The sequence below is a fragment of the Dendrobates tinctorius genome, unplaced genomic scaffold, assembly GCF_039654945.1.
Source record: "Dendrobates tinctorius isolate UK_male_01 unplaced genomic scaffold, ASM3965494v1 ptg000167l, whole genome shotgun sequence".
Classification (NCBI taxonomy): Eukaryota; Metazoa; Chordata; class Amphibia; order Anura; family Dendrobatidae; genus Dendrobates; species Dendrobates tinctorius.
In genome coordinates this window covers 1,611,711-1,638,474 of record NW_027361834.1, presented here as the reverse complement: position 1 = coordinate 1,638,474, position 26,764 = coordinate 1,611,711, and the positions used below count along the sequence as shown (strand labels likewise).

Sequence of the window (26,764 nt, the reverse complement as noted above, 5' to 3'; positions counted from 1 at the left end):
CATGCTGTTGAGGAAAGGTGACACTAAGTTGTTAATGTATTCATTGGAGGGATAACATAAGTGCACTGGTACTGCATTCAGAGCATCTCCGTGGCCAATCTGCAGGTATTTACTCACACGTGTAGTTTTGACTTGGTGCACTTATGTTAGGACAGTATAATACATTATTACATGCTGTGTAAATGTACCACTGCGTCCCACATACAGTGCAGACGTTTTCCTTCACTATTGCTTTTGTTTTGGAGATACTGGAGACGAAACATAATATAGAAAACTTTGCAACCCGTCTGTTCAGGCAAAAAAAAAATCATTGTTTCGATATAGAGCCTTGTACATACATTTTCTAACTTCTTATACATTGCCCGAAACAGCATTTGCACTTGTTGGGAGCTCGGAGGTGTAGTCACAGAGTATATAATTTTAATAGCACTAACTGAAGCAGTGAGAGTTTAAATTAATGGAAAAAAAAACTAATGGAAAAAACAGTTTTGGAAAATCCTTATGTGCACTTGTAACCTGTTGTTCTCTTATTGGTGACATTATCAAAGCTACAATTAAAACCCAGTGGTCCTTAAACTTTCTTACCTTGACAGCCATATTCAACAATGAGAAATGGTTGAAGCCTCATCCAGCACTTCACCTTCCCAAGGGTGACACTCAGAGTCCCCCATTATCAGTATAATGACAACCAAAACTTTCCTACAAGAAAGCACATCAAAACCTTGTGCCTCCTCTCTTATAGGCAGTATACATGTGCGTCTCACAAAATTAGAATATCATCAAAAAGTTAATTTTTTTTTCAGTTCTACAATACAAAAAGGGAAACTCATATATTATATAGAGTCATTACAAACAGAGCGATCTATTTCAAGTGTTTATTTCTGTTAATGTTGATGATTATGGCTTACAGCCAATGAAAACACAAAAGTCATTATGGAAGCCCAGGTTGCTTTGATAGCAGCCTTCAGCTCCTCTGCATTGTTGGATCTGGTGTCTCTCATCTTCCTCTTGACAATACCCCATAGATTCTATATGGGGTTAAGGTCAGATGAGTTTGCTGGCCAATCAAGCACAGTGATACTGTTGCTATTAAACCAGGCATTGGTACTTTTGGCAGTGTGGACAGGTGCCAAGTCCTGCCGGAGAATGAAATTTCCATCTCCAAAAAGCTTGCTGGCAGAGGGAAGCATGAACTGCTCTAAAATTTCCTGGTAGACGGCTGCGCTGACTTTGGTCTTGATAAAACACAGTGGACCTACACCAGCAGATGACATGGCTCCCCAAACCATCACTGATTCTGGAAACTTCACACTAGACCTCAAGCAGCTTGGATTGTGTGCCTCTCCACTCTTCCTACAGACTCTGGGACCTTGATTTCTAGATGAAATTCAAAATTGACTTTCATCTAAAAACAACACCTTGGACCACTGAGCAACAGTCCAGTTCTTTTTCTCCTTGGCCCAGGTAAGACATTTCTGGCGTTGTCTATTGGTCATGAGTGGCTTGACACAAGGAGTGCGACACTTGTAGCCCATGTCCTGGATAAATCTGTGTGGTGTCAGCTCTTGAAGCAATGACCCCAGCAGCGGTCCACTCCTTGTGAATCTCTCCCAAATTTTTGAATGGCCTTTTCTTAACAATCCTTTCAAGGCTGCGGTAATCCTGGTTGCTTGTGCACCTTTTTCTACCACACTTTTTCCTTCCACTCAACTTTCCATTAATATGCTTGGATACAGCACTCTGTGAACAGCCAGCTTCTTTAGCAATTAAACTTTTGTGACTTAACCTCCTTGTGGTGTGTGTCAATGACTGCATTCTGGACATCTGTCTTCCCCATGATTGTGGAACCTACTAAAACAGACGAAGGGACCTTTTTAATCACTTAAGAAGCCTTTGCTGGTGTTTTTTGTTAATTATACTGATTTACTAAGATAATGACTTTTGGGTTTCGCTGGCTATAAGCCATAATCATCAACATTAACAGAAATAAGCACTTTAAATAGATCACTCTGTTTGTAATGACTCTACATAATATATGAGTTTCACTTTTTGCATTCAAGAACTGAAATAAATTAACTTTTTGATGATATTCTAATTTTGTGAGAAGCAGCTATACTTACATCTAGGGATTGCCTTGTCTTCACCCTATTTTTGGTATTCTTACATCAAGCACACTCACACGGATCAAGATTTACAGACCAGCAGCGAGTCTCCTGGCCCAAAAACAAAGCCTCATTTATGGTTGTAAGGCTTGTGATTTCATGTAAAGAGACCCATGGCTGGTCTGGAAATAATTGTCCATGCTAGGACTGTGTAAATTGGACATGTGATGCCTGTCTAAAGCCCCCGTCACACATAGAGATCTCGCTAGCGAGATCGCTGCTGAGTCACAAGTTTTGTGACGCAACAGCGATCTCACCAGCGAGATCGCTGTGTGTGACAGCTATTAGCGACCGGCCCCCCCTGCCGGGTATCGCTGATCACTGTGGAAACCTTTGGAAATTTTTTGGGGATGCTGGTCTCCCGCTGGCCAGCATGCATCGCTGCGTGTGACAGGCGGGAGACCAGCGATCAGCGAGCAGGAGCTAGTAACTAGGGTAAATGCATGGTTTCTAAGGGGCGCGCAGCGCCTAGAAACCTGATGTGTACCTTAGTTACCAGTGCGCTGATGCAGGGAGCTGGTAACCAAGGTACACATCGGGTTTCTAAGTGATGCACACCCCTTAGAAACCAAATGTGTACCTTAGTTACCAGCTCCCTGCCTCAGCGCGCTGGTAACTAAAGTACACAGCGACACCGTGCGCTCGGCGTCGCTGGTGCTGATCGCTGGTGAAGCTGCCTGTTTGACAGCTCACCAGCAATCATGTAGCGACTCACCAGCGATCCTGACACGTTGATATCGTTGTCAGGATCGCTGGTGAGTCGTTATGTGTGACGGGGCCCTAACTTGCTGAGGCTTAATTTACATTTTCACACTTTTTAATTCACATTCCATGTCAACGATATGTTGTATAGCAATGATTTTTCTTGACTAGTGACATGAAATAAAGTATTTTATACAAAAGCATTTACTCATGGATATTGTAGAAATATTATAGTTGCTGATTAGGATTTACATGCTATACTCAACTAATCATTCATTCATTTTCTGTAACTAAAGGGAGAGATGGGCCCAAAAGGAGAACCTGGAGTTCCAGGAAATAGAGGACCTACTGGTAGGCCTGGAAAGCGGGGCAAACAGGTATTGACCGACTCTAAATTACTTCTTATTGTCATGCATACTACTATTTTCTATTATGGAATACACTGTTGATCTCAAATTACCTTGGTGGATTAATGACGTTTGGCTTCAACCCTAATTCCACACAGTAAAGATTTTATTTTAAGAGAAAATGTCAATCTTCTGACAGCATGCCTTACAGAGATGTGCAGGGTAACCTTACGCACAAACTAGCGCACTAGGAGGACTACAAGATTTCCTTCTGTGATTTTATTTTTAGCAGTAAGCAACATTAGAAGTGGAAGTTTTGGATCCTTATTGGCAGTGACAAGGTATTTTTAGTGAATGCACTTAGGTAAAAGAAGTATCCGATTAAGACCATTTGTCCTTGGAGGAGGTTCGTTGTAAAACCCGTTTTGGATTACACATTATACCAAGTTTTTGTGGTAGGCCCAGTGAAATGGCTGCAAACCAGTCTGTCATTTAAAGAGCGGGCCTTCTTGTATGTGATTGATGGCTCTTTGCCCAAATGTGTAGAAATGTCTGTATCCATGCCTTTGTCTAAGGTAGTGATAAATCTGAGTGTATCATTATCCTGCTTTTTGGGTTCAGGATTTAACAACTCTGTCCGATTCTTGTTTTTAACCTCTCGGTATGCTTTGGTAAGGCCTTTCTGAGGATAACCTCTAGACAAGAATCTGTTCCTGAGTTCCTTAGCTTGAACTTCAAAGAGAGAATCCTTGGAACAGTTTCTGTGTGCCCTAAGGTACTGGCCCTTAGAGATGCCCCTTGTTAGATGCTCAGGTGATAGCTGTTTCATTGTAGGGAGAGCATTAGTAGATGTCAGTTTTCTATATGTTGAGGTAATCAACTCTACCTGATCACCCTTTTCAATGAGGATATCCAAAAAGGGCAGCGAGAAAGGTTCGATTACGGACGTGAAAAAAAAGGCCAATCTCATTATGATTGAGTTTAGAAACATAATTGATGAAATCAACACGTGAGCCCTTCCAGACGATCAGGATATCGTCTATATAACGTACCCAGATTTCAAAGAGATCAGCTTCCTCTCTATCATTATTATAGATCAAAGTTTCCTCCCACCAGCCGAGGAAAAGTTTGGCATAGGCTGGGGCACAAGGGCTGCCCATAGCACTACCCCTCAGCTGGTGGAAGATTCTGCGATCAAAGACAAAAAAATTCCTAGTCAAGCAAAACCGAAGAAGTCTCAGTACAAATCAGTTGTGTTCTTCAAACTGACACCCTCTCATACTCAAGAAATGTTCAACAGCCTCCAATCCCTTGTCATGGGGTATGGATAAGTATAGTGCTTCCACATCTATACTAGCAAGAAAAGACTGAGTCAACAGTAAGACCCTCTTAACGATGAAGGAGGTCAGATGTATCTCGTACAAAAGATTGTAATGAGGAGTCAAATGGAGCCAGGATTCGATCCAAATAAATGCCAACGTTCTGACATAGACTGCCTACCCCTGATACGATGGGCCTACCTTTGAGGGGATGTAGGCCCTTGTGTATCTTGGGTAGGCAGTAGAAGGTGGCAGTGATAGGACATTTAGGAAGCATGAAATGAAACTCTGATTTAGTAATGCCCTTTTCCTCTAACCCTTCCAGTAAGATACACCACAGTTCATCACGATACTGGTCACTAGGGTTTTGTGAGAGAATTTCATAAGACCCTCTGTCTTCCAAGATGGATTCACACATCAATTGATATTGTTCAACCCCAAGGATGACAACATTGCCCCCTTTGTCGGAGGGTTTGATCACAATGCTGTCATCCCATTTGAGGCGATTAATTGCCTCTATTTCATTTCTGGAGCAATTAAATTTGCACTGTATACAGTTAAGGGAAAGTTCAGTTAAATCAGTAATTACCAAATTAGAAAAAATGTCAATAGCCGATAAATCTCCAGAGGAAGGTGGCATCTTGGTACTTTTTTCCTTCAAATGAGTGAAGGGACCTTGACCCAATGCATTGGGATCTATTTCACCAATACTGTCAAGCAGCCTAACCTCTGCCAACATATCATCTGGAATGCCCAATTCAGAACAAATTCGGGAGTCCTGTTTATGAAAAAATTTCTTCCACCGGATTTTACGTAAAAAGAGATGTAACCGCTCTAAATAGATCGAAATAATTGTTAGGAACAAAAGAGAGGCCCTTTCTCAATATTGACATTATACCCCTAATCCACGCTCCTTTTATACCGGATAATACTGTAGAAGTTATGTCCTCTTCTGCTTTGGAAAAGTAAATGTTTTTCAGGGTTTATTCTATACCACGAATGTCACTATTGTACCACAAAGTAGACTGGGCAATGTCGGTGTCCTCTTACTGTAATGAGATCTAAGATATCACCTTAAATATCTGTAACGTCTACATGAAATAGATATCAGTATATTAGTTTCAGAAAAAGGATTTATGGTTAAAAGTACTGTATCTGGTGTGATTGTGTTTAGAAAGAATGGATGAGTGGAAGATGACTGATGTCCAAGAGACTACTTTCATTAGCTGTATTTGGCGTCGTTTTTCTGCTGTATAATAAATTTGGAGCCAATCAGATGCTTTTCTGATGATATTACATAATGGATAAGTTTCCGATTATATTTCTCAGCATTGAGGGCACTGTTAATTCTGACCAAATCACCAACTTCATTTGCTGAAATGCAGCCCCAAAATTGCAAGGAACCTCCACCATGTTTCACTGCTGCCAGAAGACATTTTCCTTACCACTTAGACAGCACTCTCCAACCCTTCCCTCTGTTAAAGCCAAATATATCACATTTTGACACATCACTCCAAAGCATCTGCTGTCATTTTTCTACACACCATTTCCTATATTTTTGTACTTGATTAAGTCACTTGGCATTGTTGCCATGTCAAAGGTATTATTTTTTTGGCCACATTTCTTCCATGAACACAACTTCTTGCCAGACGTTGATGTAGCTGGGTCCCACTAGTTGCTGTCAGTTCTGACTTCTGGCCCTGCTGAAATCTTCCGATTTCAAAAGAAAACCAAAAGCAAAACACAAAACAAATATCCTGGAATAAAAAAGTAAAAATTGCATGAAGGTAGTAATAATAGTAATAATAAGGGTATTTAGTTAACATAATTTTTATCAAAATAATGTAGAAGCCATCCCGCCACGTCACGGCAACCCTTGTGGGACAGTCCTAACTCTTGTATTTAAAACCTTTCCACTTGTCAAGTGACGTAAATGTGAACAAGGACAGAGGGACTGAACCACCAGTAATAGTATAGGCCAGACAGGATGGATTTTCCAACTCAGAAACAGGGCGGTCACACCCTTATATGCACAGAATGCACAATGAAACAAATGAGAAACTGGGTCTGAGCAGAAAAAGTAAATTAATGTGCATGCAAAATGTAATTGCATATGAACACATGACCTTTACACAGAGAAAACCAAAAGCAAAACACAAAACAAATATCCTGGAATAAAAAAGTAAAAAAATATATTGCAAAAATTGCATGAAGGTAGTAATAATAGTGATAATAAGGGTATTTAGTTAACATAATTTTGATCAAAATGACGTGGCGGGATGGCTTCTACATTATTTTGATCAAAATTATGTTAACTAAATACCCTTATTATTACTATTATTACTACCTTCATGCAATTTTTGCAATATATTTTTTTACTTTTTTATTCCAGGATATTTGTTTTGTGTTTTGCTTTTGGTTTTCTCTGTGTAAAGGTCATGTGTTCATATGCAATTACATTTTGCATGCACATTAATTTACTTTTTCTGCTCAGACCCAGTTTCTCATTCGATTTCAAAGGAAGGTAAGCATGTTCCTTGGCTGACCACCAAGTCTACGATCTAAATGTTGCCAATTTCTTGGTGCCTTTTCAAAAGAACTTGAACAGCACATCTTGAAATCACTGTGTTGAAATCTTTGCATAGGAGAGAACATGCTGCTGCAATCTAACCACATTATGTCTTGTTGCTGCACTCAATCTTGTCATGGCGCATGCACTGTGACATGAAAAAAGAACAAGGTCCTGGAAATAATGATATGCCCCACAGAGCCCTTATCTTCACAGCATCAAGTTTAGCTGGAATTATATGAATAGACAGAAGGATTTGCACAAACCTTCATCCACAGAAGCATGTGTCGTTAGTTCTCCAACATGTTTGGAACAACCTCACTGCCGAGTTCCTTAAAAAAAAGTGTGAAATGTACTTAGAATAATTCATGCTGTTTTGAAGGCAAAGGGTGCACTGCTCGCATATTGATTTAATTTAGATTTATCTTTGGTTCATTCACTTTGAATTTTGTTACTTGATAAAAATAAACTATTACTTCTATTCTAAAATGCATTCTTACTTTGCAGAATTTTTCTACACCTGCCTAAAACTTTTGCATAGTAATATTTATAAATTAGTTTCAATGGAGTGTACTAAAGAGATAATATGACAAAAAATATAATTTTTGCTATTGCTGCTAGGTCCTAAAAAAAATACTTATAGTACTTATTTTTTAGTTACTGCTGTGGAGTAACATACTGAAAGGCTGATATATTATGTTACTAAGACAATGTTTATCAGTGAATGACTCCCTGGAGTGTAATTATTAGATTCATTAAAAATATGAATGAATTCTAAACCTTCTTTTCCGATGATTCTAGTAATAAGATATTATAAGGGTTCTTATATGAAATGAATGATTAACACATTTATGGCTATTGCTGATTCAGCACAAGACACATTACATCACGCTGTCAGTTATATATAGCTTTTTCATTTTCATTTTTTTATCAGTTGTTATGACCTCATATTGTGTTACCTATTTGAAAAAATATCCTCCTTTTATAGTGCTTATACTAATTCTAATTTTGAGAAACTTTCTTTAATTGTTTTAATTAGGTCTTTATAGAACTGATTCCCAGTGCTTTCTGTTTTATGGCAAGATGTACTCTGGAGGACATTGGCAGGCTATATTGCAGTACATCGCAGCATTTTGTCTGCCAACAGATTTACTGCAGTAGGTATATGTACACACTGAGATTCTGCTCCAAAAACACCTCAAAAAGCTGTGTGAACATACCCTAAGATAGTTTGAGTCAGGGGTAGCAAGTAAGCGATATAATAATAACCCACTCCTCAGAGAGCTTGCACAGTAGGGAAAAGACAAAAGGCCAATATAAATTGTGATAGCACAACTTTTTTGTACATAGAGGCGTTACACTTAATGGTTACAGACATCCAGCATACTCTTGTTGGTTAGAAACCTTGCTTTTTAGTTTCAAGGTAGAACTACAGTATATACAGTTTTAAATATAGGAACACTGTGCCAGCACTCTTTCTATGTGCCTGCAAGTATTTCTTTGTTTACTTCAGAGCGGGGGACAGTTGACCATCAATGAGTAGTTTAGGTGTGTGAAAATGGGGCTACAACATCTACATGAGTTCACCTCACACTGGCACAATGTCCAACATGGCATATCACTATAAATTATATACAAACTAAGGAATTCACTGATTAATTAAGGAAGTTGTCCACTACTACATCAACCCTTTCCTGATCAAAATGTTTTCCAGCCATAAAATAATAAAGCCTATACTCCCCTCCTGTGCCGGCGCCATTCCTGCGGTGTTGGCAGTCACTCTCCCCGAGGCTATTGTGCGTTGTTGTAACACGTAATATCAGTGCCTAATCAGCGCTGACGTCACTGTCTCCGCCTTCAAACAACTCGAACATGAAGAGGAAATCAGGGCTCCAATTGATCCCGGACTTCCTCTTCATGTTTGATTTTTCAAAAGGCGGGGCTAGTGACACCACTGCTGATTGAACACTTCCCTTTACTGTTGGGGTTCCTCAAGGATCGGTACTAGGCCCCCTCCTCTTCTCTTTGTATACCACCCCTATTGGACAATCAGCAGATTTGGTTTCCAGTACCATCTCTATGCTGATGACACCCAATTATACACTTCGTCTCCTGATATCACGCCTGCCTTTTTAGAAAACACCAGTGATTGTCCTACCGCTGTCTCTAACATCATGTCCTCCCTCTATCTGAAACTGAACCTGTCAAAAACTGAACTCCTCGTGTTTCCTCCCTCGACTAACCTACCTATGCCTGACATTGCCATCTCTGTGTGTGGTTCCACCATTGCTCCCCAGCAACATGGGGAGTCTTGGGGTCATACTTGATTCCGAGCTTTCATTCACCCCCCACATCCGATCACTGGCTCGCTCTTGTTATCTGCACCTCAAACACATTTCTAGAATTCAACCTTTTCTTCCTTTCGACTCTGCAAAAACTCTTACTGTTTCTCTTATTCATTCTCCTCTGGACTATTGCAACTTTCTACTAATCGGCCTCCCTTTTACCAAAATCTCCCCTCTCCAATCTGTCTTGAATGCTGCAGCCAGGATCATATTCCTCACCAATCGTTATACTGATGCCTCTACCTTGTGCCAGTCATTACACTGGTTACCCATCCACTCCTGAATCTAGTACAAACTTATTACCCTCACCCACAAAGCTCTCCATGGCTCAGCACCACCCTACATCTCCTCCCTTGTCTCAGCCTACCACCCTACCCATGCCCCTGTTCTGCTAATGACCTGAGGTTAACATCCTCAATAATCAGAACCTCCTACTCCTGTCTCCAAGACTTTTCACATGCTGCACCAATTCTTTGGAATGCACTACCCAGGTTGATACGATTAATCCCCAATCGCCATAGTTTTAAGCGTGCCCTAAAAACACATTTGTTCAGACTGGCCTACCCTCTCAACTCATTAACCTAATTATTCCTGTGTGGCTCATTCAAAAATATTATCATATTCAGGTTCCTTGCATCATGTTCTCACATGCTTTATGCATTTAATAGCCCTCTGTGCCTGTACTGTTACATACTTAGGCTGTTAACTGGTTCATGCAGCATTACAGGAACACCCGATTCGTACACTATGTCTGGTCCGAACAATGAAAGCAATTGTTACCATCTACCTTTCGTGTCTCCCCTTTTTCCTCATAGATTGTAAGCTTGCGAGCAGGGCTCTCATTCCTCTTGGTATCTGTTTTGATCTGTGATTATTGTTATCCTGTAATGTTTATTGTTTGTCCAAGTCCCCTCTATAAAGAGCTGCGGAATAAGTTGGCGCTATAGAAATAAAATTATTATATGGAATAAGCAATGTTATTGATGCACTATATCTGGAGCTGTTTCTAAAGTTGCAGTTACAAGTTGGTGAAATCTGTATAATACAGCTAGCATTCACCATGTATGGTGAGAGCCAAGATCATACATGCTTTCCTGCAAAAAGGATGGTTTTTAAAGGGTTAATAAATCAAGCACCCTAGATGACAATGGACATTTTTTCAAAGCTCACACTTAACCTCCCAAAATATTAGGCTATAAACACTAAGCAGTTTTAAAGTGTTATCCATGTATTCTCATGGCACAGTAAACCTGAAATATCTGCTGTAGGTCACTATGTCCGCTGGACATCTTCTCTTCCCTATGTGTTCTGGTTTGCTGGATCAAATTTCCAGACATTAATTTCTCCTGAATAGAGAAGGGATGGAGGGGCATTTTATTTTGTGAGTGGCCCCAGAAATTTTATGGGTGGCCCATCACATAGGAACAGAACTGGTATAGATCCTGTAGAATGCAAATCAAATGATCAAATTAACTCTTCTTGTCCTAATGTTCAGAGCCATGAAAGAGTAGATTCACTAACTGAGTGCTACTTGTGTATGAATGCAATGTGCAAGACTTTATAGAAATGTCAATGTGTAAATGCACAAAATGTAACAGTGCACGTAGTATCCATTACAGCTGAAGATTAATGAGTGTGTTGATGGGACATCTGGTGAGCTTGTCCTCTTCTAGTGTACACATTAGTTTTCCGTGTGCATGTCCAGCATACATCTCTATATAAATATCCCTACTGAAACCTCATCTAAAATAAGAAGTATTACTTCCCCATCCATTTTAAGAGCCATCTTAAGATGCCACCATCCCTTAAACTTTCTTTTACTAAATGATGAGTGACATCCTAATCAATGTATCTTTCAGTCATTTCTTTTATTAACTTTTTCTAATGTATCAGGATTCTTATTTTTTCCAATGCTGGCCCTTGAAGTCAATGATATGGCATGGTGAATTTGTTCTACTGATTAAATCCTTAGTAAAATTACACAGATTTGATGATGTAGAAAGTTATCCCCATGCAGAAAATGTAACTTGACATCTAACTATACAAACTCAGTGGATTTTGTTGTGTTTAGTTGTAAGAGTTAAATGGGTTGTCTGGGCTTATCATGAAAGTCTGCATTTACTCTTTTGAATCCTCACATTGTGCAAGACCGAATGTGACCGCAAGTATTCGATATGCTTACTTACCGGCCACATTCCGACTAGACATGCGTGGCCTCGCTCAATTGACTTGTGTCGTGCATGTCTAGTTGGAATGTGGCCAGAAGTATGCAAATTGCACCAACACCAGGTGAATACTGTAGATGTAAAAAAAGCCTCCTTCCACAAGGAGCCTGCAAGAGGGGTTCTGCCTATTTTTGCTCTCAGTCCACAGTCTGGACATGTGGAGGATGAGTTTTTTACATCCATTCCCTTGGTGTTAGTGCTGTGTGGTGGCCATTGTTGCTGTGCTTATGGTGTGGTGCAGCCTGGAATTCTGAGGATTCAGCCTTGCAACATGGATGCTGTGACACACCAGGACCCCCACTCTGCCGGTGCACTGTTGCTGTGATGGTGGTTTGCACACATCATAGCACCTTTTTTATATTAGAGACCCACTGAGAGGTTCACCGTGACATAGTAGTGGGCTTCATACAATCTGATCAGAATGTTACACTAAGAACCTCATGTCCAGTTTTGTAAATTTTTGCCCAGTGGCATTATATCATTGTATGATATTTGGATGTGCGGGCCATGTCTTTTTCTACCATTCTGGCACATTGTGAGGGCTCATATGTGACGGTCGATATGTATCCTATTAGACCCGCTGGAATGCCTTGTATTCATTGCAGGATGCCTGTGAGATACATGGCAAAGTAAAAGTAAGTGTGGACCTGGTCAAGCTATTTGGCCAAGGCAATGTTCAGGAAAACCTGGTAAGGGCTTTTATTTTTGAAGCGGACTACAGGATGGTAGTGGGGCTGTCCGTTTCCTCCAAGCCGGGTCTTACAAGTGGCCTATGGCCACAGATTCCAATTAAAAATCCTGCAGTATAGGGTTTGGGTGTGTCAGTGTTTGTTTGCAAGTAGCAGAGCAGGTGACTCTGTGGCTTCCAGCCTGTGTGAGGTAACACAAAGCCCAGAGCAGCGAACGCCTGACACCTTGCAATGTGATACGGTGGTGCAGTCGCCCTCGGCAACCGGTCTCATGTACGGACTGTTGTGACGCCCCAGCTGCGACCCGGCGGATACTGTGTGCTGTGCACTGTGCAATTCTTTTGGACACTAAACACGTTTGCTGTGAACTTTCCTGTGGTCCCTGCCTATCTGTCACACTGCACCAAAACCGCTGTACTACACACATTTATAAGATTTAATGCATTTATAAGATTATCTGAGCACAGGAACATATTTTTTAACACATCCAATAATGGACCTTTTTTTATTCCAAAATCTTTTGATTGAAATATACTTTGGTCATGGGACAATCCTTTTAATTCCCGAGCCTTTTTTTTTTTTTATTTAGGAGATAAGCTGCTAACAGAGCTATTTGACAGCTGCTTTCTAGGCTCTCTCCTTCGAAAACAAACACATGGCTGAGCCAAATGTTTGTTTGTATGAGGATGTCGCCTTAAATACAATTGTTCTTCTGACAGCTATATAATTATTAGGGTTTTTGTTCACTCTCTGATTGGGTTGAATCTATAGTGAGGACTGGAGTAAACAATAATGTGAAATATTGATTTCCACCACTTTCATTGTGTTTTTTTTTCTACTAAAGTTAATGTAAACAGTAACTGAATTGTTTTTCATACATACATGACATGGTTGTTTTAGTTTTCCTCCATTTTTTGATGTGCAGTCGCTTTATATCTGTATTTTAAAACCATTCAGTGTCTATAATAGAAAACATCAATGATCTAATCCAAGGCTGAAACTCTACCCTGCTTATCCCGGCTCGAAATCTTGTTGTTGACAAACTTTAATTACCTAATAAGTAGAGTTGAGCGACTTTGGTCGGATCGGGTTTCATGAAACAAAATTTGTTTCAGATGAAACTGGTCCGACTAGGGCAAAAAAAGTCGAAACCCGACCCCAATGCAAGTCAATGGGGAATAAAAGTCGGCATTGAGTGGATGAATGTCATCTGCTCAATGCCGAATTTTATTTCCCATTGACTTGCATTGGGGTCGGGTTTCGGACGAAACTCCGACTTTTTTTGCCCTAGTCGGACCAGTTTCATCTAAAACAAATTTGGTTTCATGAAACCCGATCCGACCAAAGTCGCTCAACTCTACTAATAAGTAATGGACAGAGTGGAGCAAAATGCTGTGCTATCAGCAAAGAATAGAGACGTACAAGTTTGTGGTGACCACATAACATCGCCTATCGTTTAAGTATTCTTGAAATTCATCTTTACTAACATAACGATTTCTAAAATGTGGATGTCTCACGTTCAATAGTCAACCACTACTCTGTTCAACCAATGTCCATGCACCTGCATATTCGCCATATTGATTACTTTTGTTTTCAAATCAGAAATCAATCTGCTGTAAGTGAACATATGACACATATATTAATTTATCACTGCTTTTATTTGAAGAATTAAAGTTTTAAATCCCTGACTGATTATCCTGCTGCATTAACATTACCTTATATCTACAGCTGGTCTTTCACATCAGTGTCAAAGTATTTGATTCCATTTTTCCTAATACTGATTACTCAGTCTAAATTCCCTCTGTGAACTGGCCCAGAAAGGGACTATTTACACCGACTGATAATCATGAATCCGCGTTCCTAGGGACATTCATTTTTTGATTATCGTCGTGTCTAGACAGGGTTGGGCATACTTCTTAGGAATTGTCTATGGTTCATGTAATGACAAAGTATCAAGGCCTTGACTGATGCTGGGATGATATTCTTGATGTGTAGTGCTGTACTTGCTATAGTACAAAGTGGGACCTGTGTTATCCAAAGAGTTTCACTTTTCGTTATTGTGCTTTTAAACATCATTTTAAATGAATTAGCTACAGTATAATCCAGACTTTGTTTATGCACGTGAGACAAACTCGTACACCACTCTTGTATAATAGAGTGAATTATTGAATCTCATTTTTTTTTAAACTGTGAACACTGACCTTAGAACAGGTTAGAAAAGGTCTACACATGGATTTATTATTTGTGTGGTTTTTTAAGTCACTTTCCTTTTTTGTCTTGTAGTATTAATTGACAATTTTTTTAGTGCTAAATTCATCAAAATGACCCACACAGTTCACGAATTTGGTGCAAAGTCAAAGTTGGGCTTTCTTCCTGTCTTAGACTGTTTTTGCATCTTTAGGCACCAAAAGTCGCTCATTGGTGCCAAAAGTTTCAAAATGTTGGCGTACATAAAAATACACCAGGGAGATTAAAGTGAAAGTTGTACCAAATTTTGCAACTTTTTAAAAAGTCACAATTTAGGCTAAAACATCTGTAACTACTAGTCTCTACCCACAAAGCGGATAGAAAAAAAAAATCTGGTGAGCACATATAAAATAGACTTAAAAAAGGCACAAATAGAATAATGAATTGGATTGAAACATAAAAAGGCACAAAGCTAAACAAAAACAGGTGCAAAGGCATTGATGAATCTGGGTCCAATGTTTTATGGGGTGTTTCTGACCAAGATAAGCTGTTGATGTCTCATCTGGACTAATTGAGGCCCACTAGACTAGTGCTGGTAGATTTTCCATTATTCAATATGGAGATATTGGTTCTTGAAATGTGTAACCCTTCACAGATATACATTTTAACAACTTTTTGGTATTATAGCTGTTATCTCTTAAAGAGGTTGCCCACCACTTGGACAACTGCTTTTTAATGTTCTCCCCACAGTAAACTAATAACACTTATACTCCCCATCTGTGATGACACCGTTCCAGCGGTGTCATCGGCAATAGCTCTCCCAAGGCTTCTGTGACATTATGTCACAAGATCCAATCAGCACAGGCTTCACTCTCCCCTCTTTGGAACAAATCCAGACATCCAGAGGAAGTGAGAGAACAGCCGCAGCTCTCACTTGTCCGGATCTCAATTGCATCTGTAGGAGAGTGAAGCCAGCGCTGATTGACCGCTATCATGCAAGCTCCGGAAGAGCCAGTATGATGTTATAAATATAAATAGATGTTACCATTTTACTGGGATTGAGATGGGGTTGACCCAGTAGTGGACAACCCCTTTAAACATGCGTGTTTTTTGTGTCTAAAATTATTATTATATATAATAATTATATTGTCTTTTTATTATTTTATAGGGAGACAAAGGCATGACTGGTGCCATGGGCCTTATGGGCCCCCCTGGAAGACCAGGGTCTACAGGTCAACCTGGGCCACCAGGACCAGGTAAAATGAATCACTGTTACAAATCAATTTTAGTGACTGTGGAATAACACCTGATCTTTATAAATGTTAGTACCAAAAAGAGCAAATTGAAGGACGAAGATCAAATCTTTTGAAAAAATATAAAATGCAAATTTTATTATATCACATTAAAAGCTACATACAACAACACAATGAAATAGAATACCAAATGGTAGGGACCAATTATTCAAGAAGCACACAGGAGGTATAGCCCACAATGGATTGAAATATGCAAAGGTATGTGTCAATTAATCAAATGCATAAATATCTAGGCTGCCTTAATAAGCATAAAAAGGCATAGATAACACTAATAGAACGTCACCATCTAGATAAACAGATGACTATGGCGTTAGACATAATGACATATAACACCATCAATAAACAATAGCCTCAATATCCCTTAAACAATCCTGCACCCAAGACTGCTGAAACAGTGTATCAATGGTATGTACGTCCTCCTGACGAAACCGTGTGTGCGGCGGTGAAACGCACGTAGAGGTGCTATATCGCAGGCGGCTACCCCCACTAGCATCATGACTGCAGGTAAATACCAATGATACACTGTTTCAGCAGTCTTGGGTGCAGGATAGTTTAAGGGATATTGAGGCTATTGTTTATTGATGGCGTTATGTCATTATGTCTAACGCCATAGTCATCTGTTTATCTAGATGGGTGACGTTCTATTAGTGTTATCTATCCTTTTTATGCTTATTAAGGCAGCCTAGGTATTTATGCATTTGATTAATTGACACATACCTTTGCATATTTCAATCCATTGTGGGCTATACCTCCTGTGTGCTTCTTGAATAATTGGTACCTACCATTTGGTATTCTATTTCATTGTGTTGTTGTATGTAGCTTTTAATCTGATATAATAAAATTAGCATTTTATATTTTTTCAAAAGATTTGATCTTTGTCCTTCAATTTGCTCTTTTTGGTACTCGTATTATGTGAAGGGATCCTAGTGAATTATGAGGATTTTTTATGCCTTTATAAATTTTAGTCTGCTGAATCCAAATATCTGATTGGTTTATTAGTCAGATCCTGTTTTCACACAAGTCGCTGGTCTTATTTAAAGTAACTGCGCAATTCAGCTTACGTTGAACGTGTAAAAGAAGAGCATTATAGGGCAAAATGGGCACCACATGAAGTGTGCTGGCCATGTGTTGAACATCTTAGACTGTGAACAAAAGGTCAGAGAAAATGTCTCAGCTTTGGTGTTACAATGATCAGGGGAAACTCAAAATCATGTGGGTAATTGATATTTTTTCATGATAAATATCACTGTCTTTACACCATAGACAAGACATTCCATTAAGTACCCAAATCTCGCCTAAGCTCTTAGACCAGTTGCTCACTTTTGATGAAGTCTTTATTCCAACCTCCTCTACATTAGAAAGTTCGAACAACAATGAATCCTTCCATGTGTTTGAAGAAGCCGATGATTTTGTGACCTCAGGAGTCGATGCTGAAAACTACCAGATATTCCCTCAAGCTGAATTAAATTATCTTTAATGGGATCTGAATCAACTGAAGATAATTTATTAATAAAGGATATTTTTGCATTTTATATACACTGGTTTTGCTACTCCTTTTTTTTGTTTTTCATAAAGTCTTCAGTAGAGCTACTAAGTTCAAGGCTGAATAAAAAGAATCTGTCAGGGTACCATTACACTAAGCGACGCACCAGCGATCCCGACAACGATAGGACCTGGTAAGGATCACTGGTGCGTTGCTACATGATCGCTAGTAAGTAGAGTTGAACGACTTTGGTCGGATCGGGTTTCATGAAACAAAATTTGAGTCGGATGAAATTGGTCCGACTAGGGCAAAAAAAGTCGGAGTTTCGTCCGAAACCCGACCCCAATGCAAGTCAATGGGGAATAAAAGTCGGCATTGAGTGGATGAATGTCATCCGCTCAATGCCGACTTTTATTTCCCATTGACTTGCATTGGGGTTGGGTTTCGGACAAAACTCCGACTTTTTTTGCCCTAGTCGGACCAGTTTCATCCGACTCAAATTTTGTTTCATGAAACCCGATCCGACCAAAGTCGCTCAACTCTACTAGTAAGCTGTCAAGCAAGCAAATCTACTCAACGATGCGGCGATCCGTATAACGACCTTAGCGGTCGTTGGGTCCTTGTCACACAGCAGCTATTCTGACAACTCACACCTGCATCCATGAGTTCTGCATCACCAACTAGGTCGCTCGTCGGCGTCAAACACAGTGATGCATGCTGGCCAGTGGGACGCTAATGATAAAAAAATGGCCCAGGACATTCGAGCATGATCAGCGATATCCAGCGTGAGGGGGGCAGTCACCGCTATGTGTCACATGTAGCGAGATCGCTGGTGAGATCACTGTTGCGTCACAAAATCGGTGACTTACCAGCGATCTCCCTAACGATCTCGTTATGTGAGACGGGGCCTTAAGTGTCTATTGAGTCAAGCTGCATTTGCTTCAAATCCATTAGAACTACTTCCCCTGAAATCTTCGATCTATGAGTGAAGAGCAAGGAGAACGCTTCTATCAGGACATTAAGACCATGGAACACCAATATAAAGGCAGATGGAACATAAAAAGGATGGCTGACCTTTCCAGTGAGACAACCCTGATCATTGCTTTTCCAGAAATTTAAAAAAAAAGAGAAAATTTGTGCTTAACAATTGGGAATATACATAACTAAGGATCTTTTGGTTAATAAATAAAACTAATCTTTTGTACGAAAAAAAATGTTTATTCTATGCTTCAGAATTTTGTCAATTCTTCATATTAAACTTAATGTGTAAATAAACATTTCATACTTGTAAAAAATTCTAATCTGACTCATATTTGAAATCAGCACCTTCCAATTTTGTAAGCTCAACAAAAATAGGTGAGCAAATTTTTTTTTTACGTAGATCAGTGTAATAAATTTCTCATAAAAAGCACAACCTGATCAAAGATTATAATATAATTATTATCATCGCTACTATTTTTATCGTCTTTTACCACAAGACAATAAGTAAAGACACATAATAACGAAAGCACGTAAAATATTTTGGCAAGGGGAAAAAACATACGTAAGCACAATTAAGAAAAATTAAGGAAAAATGTTGCCATAAATATTGTTCCGCTCAAGTCAGTTCTAATACAGTGCACTAACCGCTCTGACCTAACTTGCTGTCCGTCATTCTGAAATGCTTTTCCTGTCTTTTTGAGACAGAAGAAACAATTAATATTTTGCTATTTTTTTGTAAATATGTTTTCTCTTTCTCAGGACAATTAGTCGTAGGACCAAAAGGAGAGCGAGGGCTTCCTGGACCTCCTGGGAGATGTCATTGCAAACATCCTCAGTCTGTGATTGATGACTCATTAAATGGTTATAACTACGCCAAGGTAAGGCTAGTTTCACACTTGCTTTTTTTTGCAGCGCGTTTTTCCCGCAAAAAAACGCATTGAAAAAACGCATACAAAAGCATACAACTGCTGCGATTTTTTTCAAGCATTTTTATGAGCATGCATGAAAAAAACGCAGCGTTTTTAAGCGTTTGTATGCGTTTTTAGTGCGTTTTTACCGCGTTTGCGTTTTTTTCCAACATTTTTAGGTGGCCCCTCACACTACCCAAACCATGACTTTACTAACCCTAACCCTGACCCTAACCCTAACCCTGACCCTAACCCTAACCCTAACCCTGACCCTAACCCTTAACCAAATCATACTTAACCCTAACCCAAACCCTAAACCCTAACTAACCCTAACCCTAACCCTAAACCTGACCCTAACCCTGACCCTAACCCTAACCCTAACCCTGACCCTAACCCTTAACCAAACCATACTTAACCCTAATCCTGACCCTAACCCTGACCCTAATCCTTAACAAAACCATACTTAACCCTAACCCTGACCCTAACCCTGACCCTAACCCTAACCCTAACCCTGACCCTAACCCTAACCCTAACCCTAACCCTGACCCTAACCCTTAACCAAACCATACTTAACCCTAATCCTGACCCTAACCCTGACCCTAATCCTTAACAAAACCATACTTAACCCTAACCCTGACCCTAACCCTAACCCTGACCCTAACCCTGATCCTAACCCTAACCCTAACCCTAACCCTGACCCTAACCCTTAACCAAACCATACTTAACCCTAATCCTGACCCTAACCCTGACCCTAACCCTAACCCTGACCCTAACCCTAACCCTGACCCTAACCCTTAACAAAACCATACTTAACCCTAATCCTGACCCTAACCCTGACCCTAACCCTTAACCAAACCATACTTAACCCTAACCCTGACCCAAAACCCAACCCTAACCCTGACCCTGACCCTAACCCTAAACCCCCTTAACTAACCCTAACTCTAACCCAAACCCCTAAATTCCTTGTTTAAAAAAAAAAAACGCATATGCAAAAAAACGCTTACATGAGCATGCCAGTGCGCACATATGCGCATCCATAGGCTATAATGGCCATTTTTAGCGCAAAACGTGCGCATATGTGCGCATGCGCTTTTTTGCAGGGCCAAAAAATGCAACATGATGCGTCTGGAAAATCCAATCGCACACCCCAAAAAAACGCAGCGCATGAAAATCGCATACATGCGCTTACAAGCGCGCAGGTATGCGCACCCATGTTAAATATAGGGGAAAAAACGCATGCGCAGGTTAGCGTTTTTTTCCAGCGCTAAAAAACGCAAATGTGAAACCAGCCCAATACTGTGATAATTAATATAATGAAGCTCCGTGTTGCATGTTGTATATATGTACATAGATATGCCAAACTTTAGTGATATTTGGTCGCACTAGGAGAACAGGGAAAAACGACTAAAAATGCAGAATGAAATGAGTGTGTAGCAAGAATGTTCATGTATTTATATACATATACAGTGGTGAAAAAAAGTATTTAGTCAGTCAGCAATAGTGCAAGTTCCACCACTTAAAAAGATGAGAGGCGTCTGTAATTTACATCATAGGTAGACCTCAACTATGGGAGACAAACTGAGAAAAAAAAATCCAGAAAATCACATTGTCTGTTTTTTTTTCATTTTATTTGCATATTATGGTGGAAAATAAGTATTTGGTCAGAAACAAAATTTCATCTCAATACTTTGTGATATATCCTTTGTTGGCAATGACAGAGGTCAAACGTTTTCTGTAAGTCTTCACAAGGTTGCCACACACTGTTGTTGGTATGTTGGCCCATTCCTCCATGCAGATCTCCTCTAGAGCAGTGATGTTTTTGGCTTTTCGCTTGGCAACACGGACTTTCAACTCCCTCCAAAGGTTTTCTATAGGGTTGAGATCTGGAGACTGGCTAGGCCACTCCAGGACCTTGAAATGCTTCTTACGAAGCCACTCCTTCGTTGCCCTGGCGGTGTGCTTTGGATCATTGTCATGTTGAAAGACCCAGCCACGTTTCATCTTCAATGCCCTTGCTGATGGAAGGAGGTTTGCACTCAAAATCTCACGATACATGGCCCCATTCATTCTTTCATGTACCCGGATCAGTCGTCCTGGCCCCTTTGCAGAGAAACAGCCCCAAAGCATGATGTTTCCACCAACATGCTTTACAGTAGGTATGGTGTTTGATGGATGCAACTCAGTATTCTTTTTCCTCCAAACACGACAAGTTGTGTTTCTACCAAACAGTTCCAGTTTGGTTTCATCAGACCATAGGACATGCTCCCAAAACTCCTCTGGATCATCCAAATGCTCTCTAGCAAACTTCAGACGGGCCCGGACATGTACAGGCTTAAGCAGTGGGACACGTCTGGCACTGCAGGATCTGAGTCCATGGTGGCGTAGTGTGTTACTTATGGTAGGCCTTGTTACATTGGTCCCAGCTCTCTGCAGTTCATTCACTAGGTCCCCCCGCGTGGTTCTGGGATTTTTGCTCACCGTTCTTGTGATCATTCTGACCCCACGGGGTGGGATTTTGCGTGGAGCACCAGATCGAGGGAGATTATCAGTGGTCTTGCATGTCTTCCATTTTCTAATTATTGCTCCCACAGTTGATTTCTTCACTCCAAGCTGGTTGGCTATTGCAGATTCAGTCTTCCCAGCCTGGTGCAGGGCTACAATTTTGTTTCTGGTGTCCTTTGACAGCTCTTTGGTCTTCACCATAGTGGAGTTTTGAGTCAGACTGTTTGAGGGTGTGCACAGGTGTCTTTTTATACTGATAACAAGTTTAAACAGGTGCCATTACTACAGGTAATGAGTGGAGGAAAGAGGAGACTCTTAAAGAAGAAGTTACAGGTCTGTGAGAGCCAGAAATCTTGATTGCTTGTTTCTGACCAAATACTTATTTTCCACCATAATATGCAAATAAAATGAAAAAAAAACAGACAATGTGATTTTCTGGATTTTTTTTTCTCAGTTTGTCTCCCATAGTTGAGGTCTACCTATGATGTAAATTACAGACGCCTCTCATCTTTTTAAGTGGTGGAACTTGCACTATTGCTGACTGACTAAATACTTTTTTTCCCCACTGTAAATTTACCAGTTAGGAATTTTTGATCTCGAAAAGTTATAAGATTACCAGATCCATTGTCATACAGTTTCTGTTCAGAAAATGACACTGTTCCCTTCTGCCTTGTTTGAACTTTACTAGTGTGGCCAATTTCTTTCCTCCCTTATGTCTTCCCTTTACCCAAAAAATAGATCATTTCAATAAGAAAATAATGTGGATTTTTTGTATTTACATTTTTATGTATCACAGATTTTTCTAGTCAATAGTCAGGAGGAGCTAGACAGGTTCGATATTGAGAATGCATTAGTATTCCGTAAGGACCGAAGATCCCTTTATTACAGAGATACAAACGGATATTTCCCTATACAGGTAAGAGACTTCTATTTTGGATATACGATAAGTTCTTTCCTATTGTAGTCTTAACACTTGACTTTTGCACTGCTGACATAGAGGTGTTACTTCAACTACTTGCTTCATTTCTTAAAAAAAAAATGTCACCTTCCCCTCAAAAATGATTAGGCTTAAAAAAATATACATGTTTGTTACTGTCATGATTATAACAAACCACAGAATAAAGTATTTTATCATTCATATGTGTATGACACATTGCAATATAAAAAGGGAGAGAATAATTCAGTAACTCTTGTGGTGTAGTAACCACTGTGTCCGCTAGGGGGCGCTGTGTGGAGGTCCCAGGGGAAAGGATGAATGGCAGAGTATTGAGTGGCCGTTGTGTATCTCAAAGTGGGTGGCTTTGAGATGGAGACTTGTGTATGTGTGATCAGCAAGGACGATGCTGAGGTGCTGCGTTAATATGTGAGGGAGAAGTCTCCAGGTAACTAGAGAGATGGGCGGGTCTGGTTACCTATAAACCCACCCAGGGGTGGGTCTGAAAACGCCTGTATAAAAAGGCTATGTGAGTGTGTGAAGGACCTGTGATGAGGTCATAGTCATGTGTCCCGGTGGGCGTGGCTATAGACCATATAATGTGGCCAGGGTAGGTCACATGGGGTGAATGCTGGGACCCGGTTGGTCCAGTGTGAAAGGTCCTGCTAGGAGAAGGATCTCCTGGCTAACAGCCTGTGGAGTGGCTGTGTTTAATGGCTGCCAGCACCTGTTAGTTCCCTGGAGGGAATGAATGTCGACTGCATGATAAAGGAACCGTGAGGTTACCCGGACGTGGGTGAGATAACTTGGGGCTAGGAAGCCTGCACATTGAATACTGCATAACCTATATGACTATAGGACATTGCTAACAGAGGGAAACTCTGTAATGGACGCTATGCTGATTATGCTGTTAAGTGAACTGTCTGTTGCTGTGATGGTTTATGATGGTAAATAAACCGCAAGGACTGTTGTGATTTGATGGAAAATCCGTGCCGGATCTGGTTTTGTGGCTGCAAGCGAGTGATCCCCTACTTAGATGACAGCGTTAGCTCACACTCTGCACTTACAGTATCCCAAAATGGCACCATTACTTTTTTCAGCAATAAATATAATTTATAATTTTATGTCTATGGTAAAAAGAGCACTAAAATGTAAAAAAAAAAAGTATCCATATTTGGTATTGGCCCATGTTAATTTCTTTAATTGTATGGGTCTCAAATGTGAGAATGAAAGAGTGAAAGCACATAATTACTTGATCATTAAGGCTTAAACTGCCTGGTCATTAATGACTGGAACAATAATTACTAGAATCGCAGGCAAAGAACCTGTGAGGCATAGTAGCTGAAGGGTTCTGTTAATAGTAATCTGTCAACAGGTGGTTGCTATGTAATCTGAGTGCAGCATGAGGTTGGGGCTGAGACACTGATTACAGTGATATTGCACAGAATAAACGGAGTACACGTCCAAAATAAATAGAAATACAATTTATTTACCACATCAAAAATTATTCTGACATAACAATATATAAAATACACGAATAAAGGATCCGGTAATAGAAGCTGCTTTTGTCCAAAACAAAATATATATATATATAAATTGCTTAGTGCATTCAATAATGATGGGCCAATTATTAAAGCCTCTAAAGTTAGAGGAGGTCACAAACAGGTGCGCAATCTGAATGAAAAGACCCCATTATCAAGCGCAATTGTGCTTACCCATCTTCAATCAAGCAGGACAAATGCAGCGCCGCCACCGACACGCGTTTTGCCTCTTTCTCAAGGTGTGGTGATGTTTTGTGTGGTGAGTCAGGTTTAAATACCCTGTCAGCAGGTGCCCATTAGCGGCGCATGTATCCGGTCCTGCGTCCTGGAAATTGCATCACCAACGGCGACCAACATGGCGCCGCGTGTCAGGAGACGTCGCATTGACGTCACTGGCACGCAAACGTCACAACAAGGTGCCACCGGCAATGTTCCAAAAAACACAGACCGCAGACATGCGCGCCAGAGCACAAAACCAGCGGACAAACCCGGATGAGAAGGGGAAAAGTGTGGATAGTGACAAATAATAAAACTGTGTGTATGATATCAAAATACAGTGCATATCTTATATACCAGTGTATATCAATTAATCGTGCCTAAATAATTTAATATTGAAAAAAGAAAATATTAAATAATAAATAACATCACTACAGTGCATATTGTGAACATTGTGACATTAGTCATTATGTTTGTAAGAAACCAGACCCTTTTCAAGCGGGTACACCCAGAAATGGATTTTTTCCATGTGGTGGATTTCTGGCATATAAAAATCTGAGAAGAGCGTTGTCTCCTGACACGCGGCGCCATGTTGGTCGCCGTTGGTGATGCAATTTCCAGGACGCAGGACCGGATACATGCATACACGCTAATGGGCACCTGCTGACAGGATATTTAAACCTGACCCACCACACAAAACATCACCGCACCTTGAGAAAAAGGCGAAACGCGCGTCGGTGGCGGCGCTGCATTTGTCCTGCTTGATTGAAGATGGGTAAGCACAATTGTGCTTGATAATCGGGTCTTTTCATTCAGATTGCACACCTGTTTGTGACCTCCTCTAACTTTAGAGGCTTTAATAATCGGCCCATCATTATTGAATGCACTAAGCACTTTATATATATATTTTGTTTTGGACAAAAGCAGCTTCTATTACCGGATCCTTTATTTGTGTATTTTATACATTATGTCAGAATAATTTTTGATGTGGTAAATAAATTGTATTTCTATTTATTTTGGATGTGTACTCTGTTTATTCTGTGTAATATGCTATGCAGGAGTGTCCACCCATGATCCCTTTCAGTCAGTACTACATTGTGCATGACTTATCTGGGGTCTCTATGTTTGTGTTCCGTGTGGTTTTGTTTTATATACTGATTTCAGTGATGTATCACTTTCTAGGTTGCGTTCTGCAATTTAATATTATCATAGATTTATCAGCTGTCACTGCCAGACTAGCTGCCCACGTGCCTCCTGGTCCAGCCATTCCCCCAGCACTGATTAGCAGCCAATATACAATGTACACAGAAAGCTGCAATCATTGGTGTGGGTGAGGTTAGCTTTCTGAGCATTGCTACATCTAGAGCAGAGAAAACTGATTGTATCACAACTGCCGCACCTAGCAGCTGGAAACAGGGTCTCTTTCCCTACATTATGCTGCTATCAGATGAGGTAGCAAAAACCTGATGACCGATTTCATTTTAAAAGAGATAGAAATTAGTGATGAAACTCGATGATAGAGGGGGAAAGTGAAACTATACTGCTCAGCAAAAGAAGAAAGTCCTAACTAATTCTTAAATTATGTTATAGTTTTTTTTATTTACAATAAATTAACGTTTTTTTATATTTTCATTATGGTATATTCAAATAAAGTCCGTGGAGCTTCATTTAAGAGCCTTGAACACGGGACTAGCCAGATCTTCCTCCAGGGCAGGACCCAGCCAAGGGGTGGCTCCTTTCGGAAACCACCATTACCACCATATTAAGTGGGTCCTTCCCTGGAGGAAGATCTGGCTAGTCCCGTGTTTGAGACTCTTAAATGAGGCTCCACGGACTATATTTGCATATTCGTATTTCCCAGGGAGCAATGCACCTAGGATTTCACTGTGATTGAGCGCCTTTGCCAGCTGCCGCAGTGTTTTCTTTGACTGGTCTCCCTGAGGTCAGTGATTGTTTCGTCATTATGGTATATTGTAGAACTGTGCAGCTGTAAAGCCTTAAGAGATTGTAATGCAATAGAAATTTCTGGTTATTGTCTGCATTTGGAATGTGTTTTCAGCTAACATCTACGCTATCTGATGCCAGTGGCTCCTGTGGGGATGGCATCATCCAGCCAGGTGAGGAATGTGATGATGGCAATAGTATCGTCACTGACAGCTGTATAGGTAAGAGCACTGAGTAAGCTAAGATCGGATATGGATTTGATTGCTTTTTTTATTGTATTCATACCTTGTATAACAAGCAGTCACAACAATGTCATCCGACAAAAAAGGTAGTAAGTCCATGATACAGAGACAAATCTATAAAAATATTGCCCAGTGGGGACCACTTATTTTATGGA

General features: G+C 40.2%; 1 protein-coding gene across 2 annotated transcripts in view; it reads left to right on the top strand.

Annotated features, from left to right (window-relative positions):
- The window catches only part of COLQ (collagen like tail subunit of asymmetric acetylcholinesterase), a 155,749-nt gene that overhangs the window by 119,805 nt on the left and 9,180 nt on the right, over positions 1-26,764 (top strand). For both annotated transcript variants that reach the window (XM_073550719.1, XM_073550718.1), the window contains exons 10-14: positions 3,161-3,241; positions 15,714-15,801; positions 19,082-19,200; positions 22,529-22,648; positions 26,483-26,588. In XM_073550719.1, the coding sequence (XP_073406820.1) occupies positions 3,161-3,241; positions 15,714-15,801; positions 19,082-19,200; positions 22,529-22,648; positions 26,483-26,588 (514 nt within the window). The remainder of the gene's footprint in view (positions 1-3,160; positions 3,242-15,713; positions 15,802-19,081; positions 19,201-22,528; positions 22,649-26,482; positions 26,589-26,764) is intronic.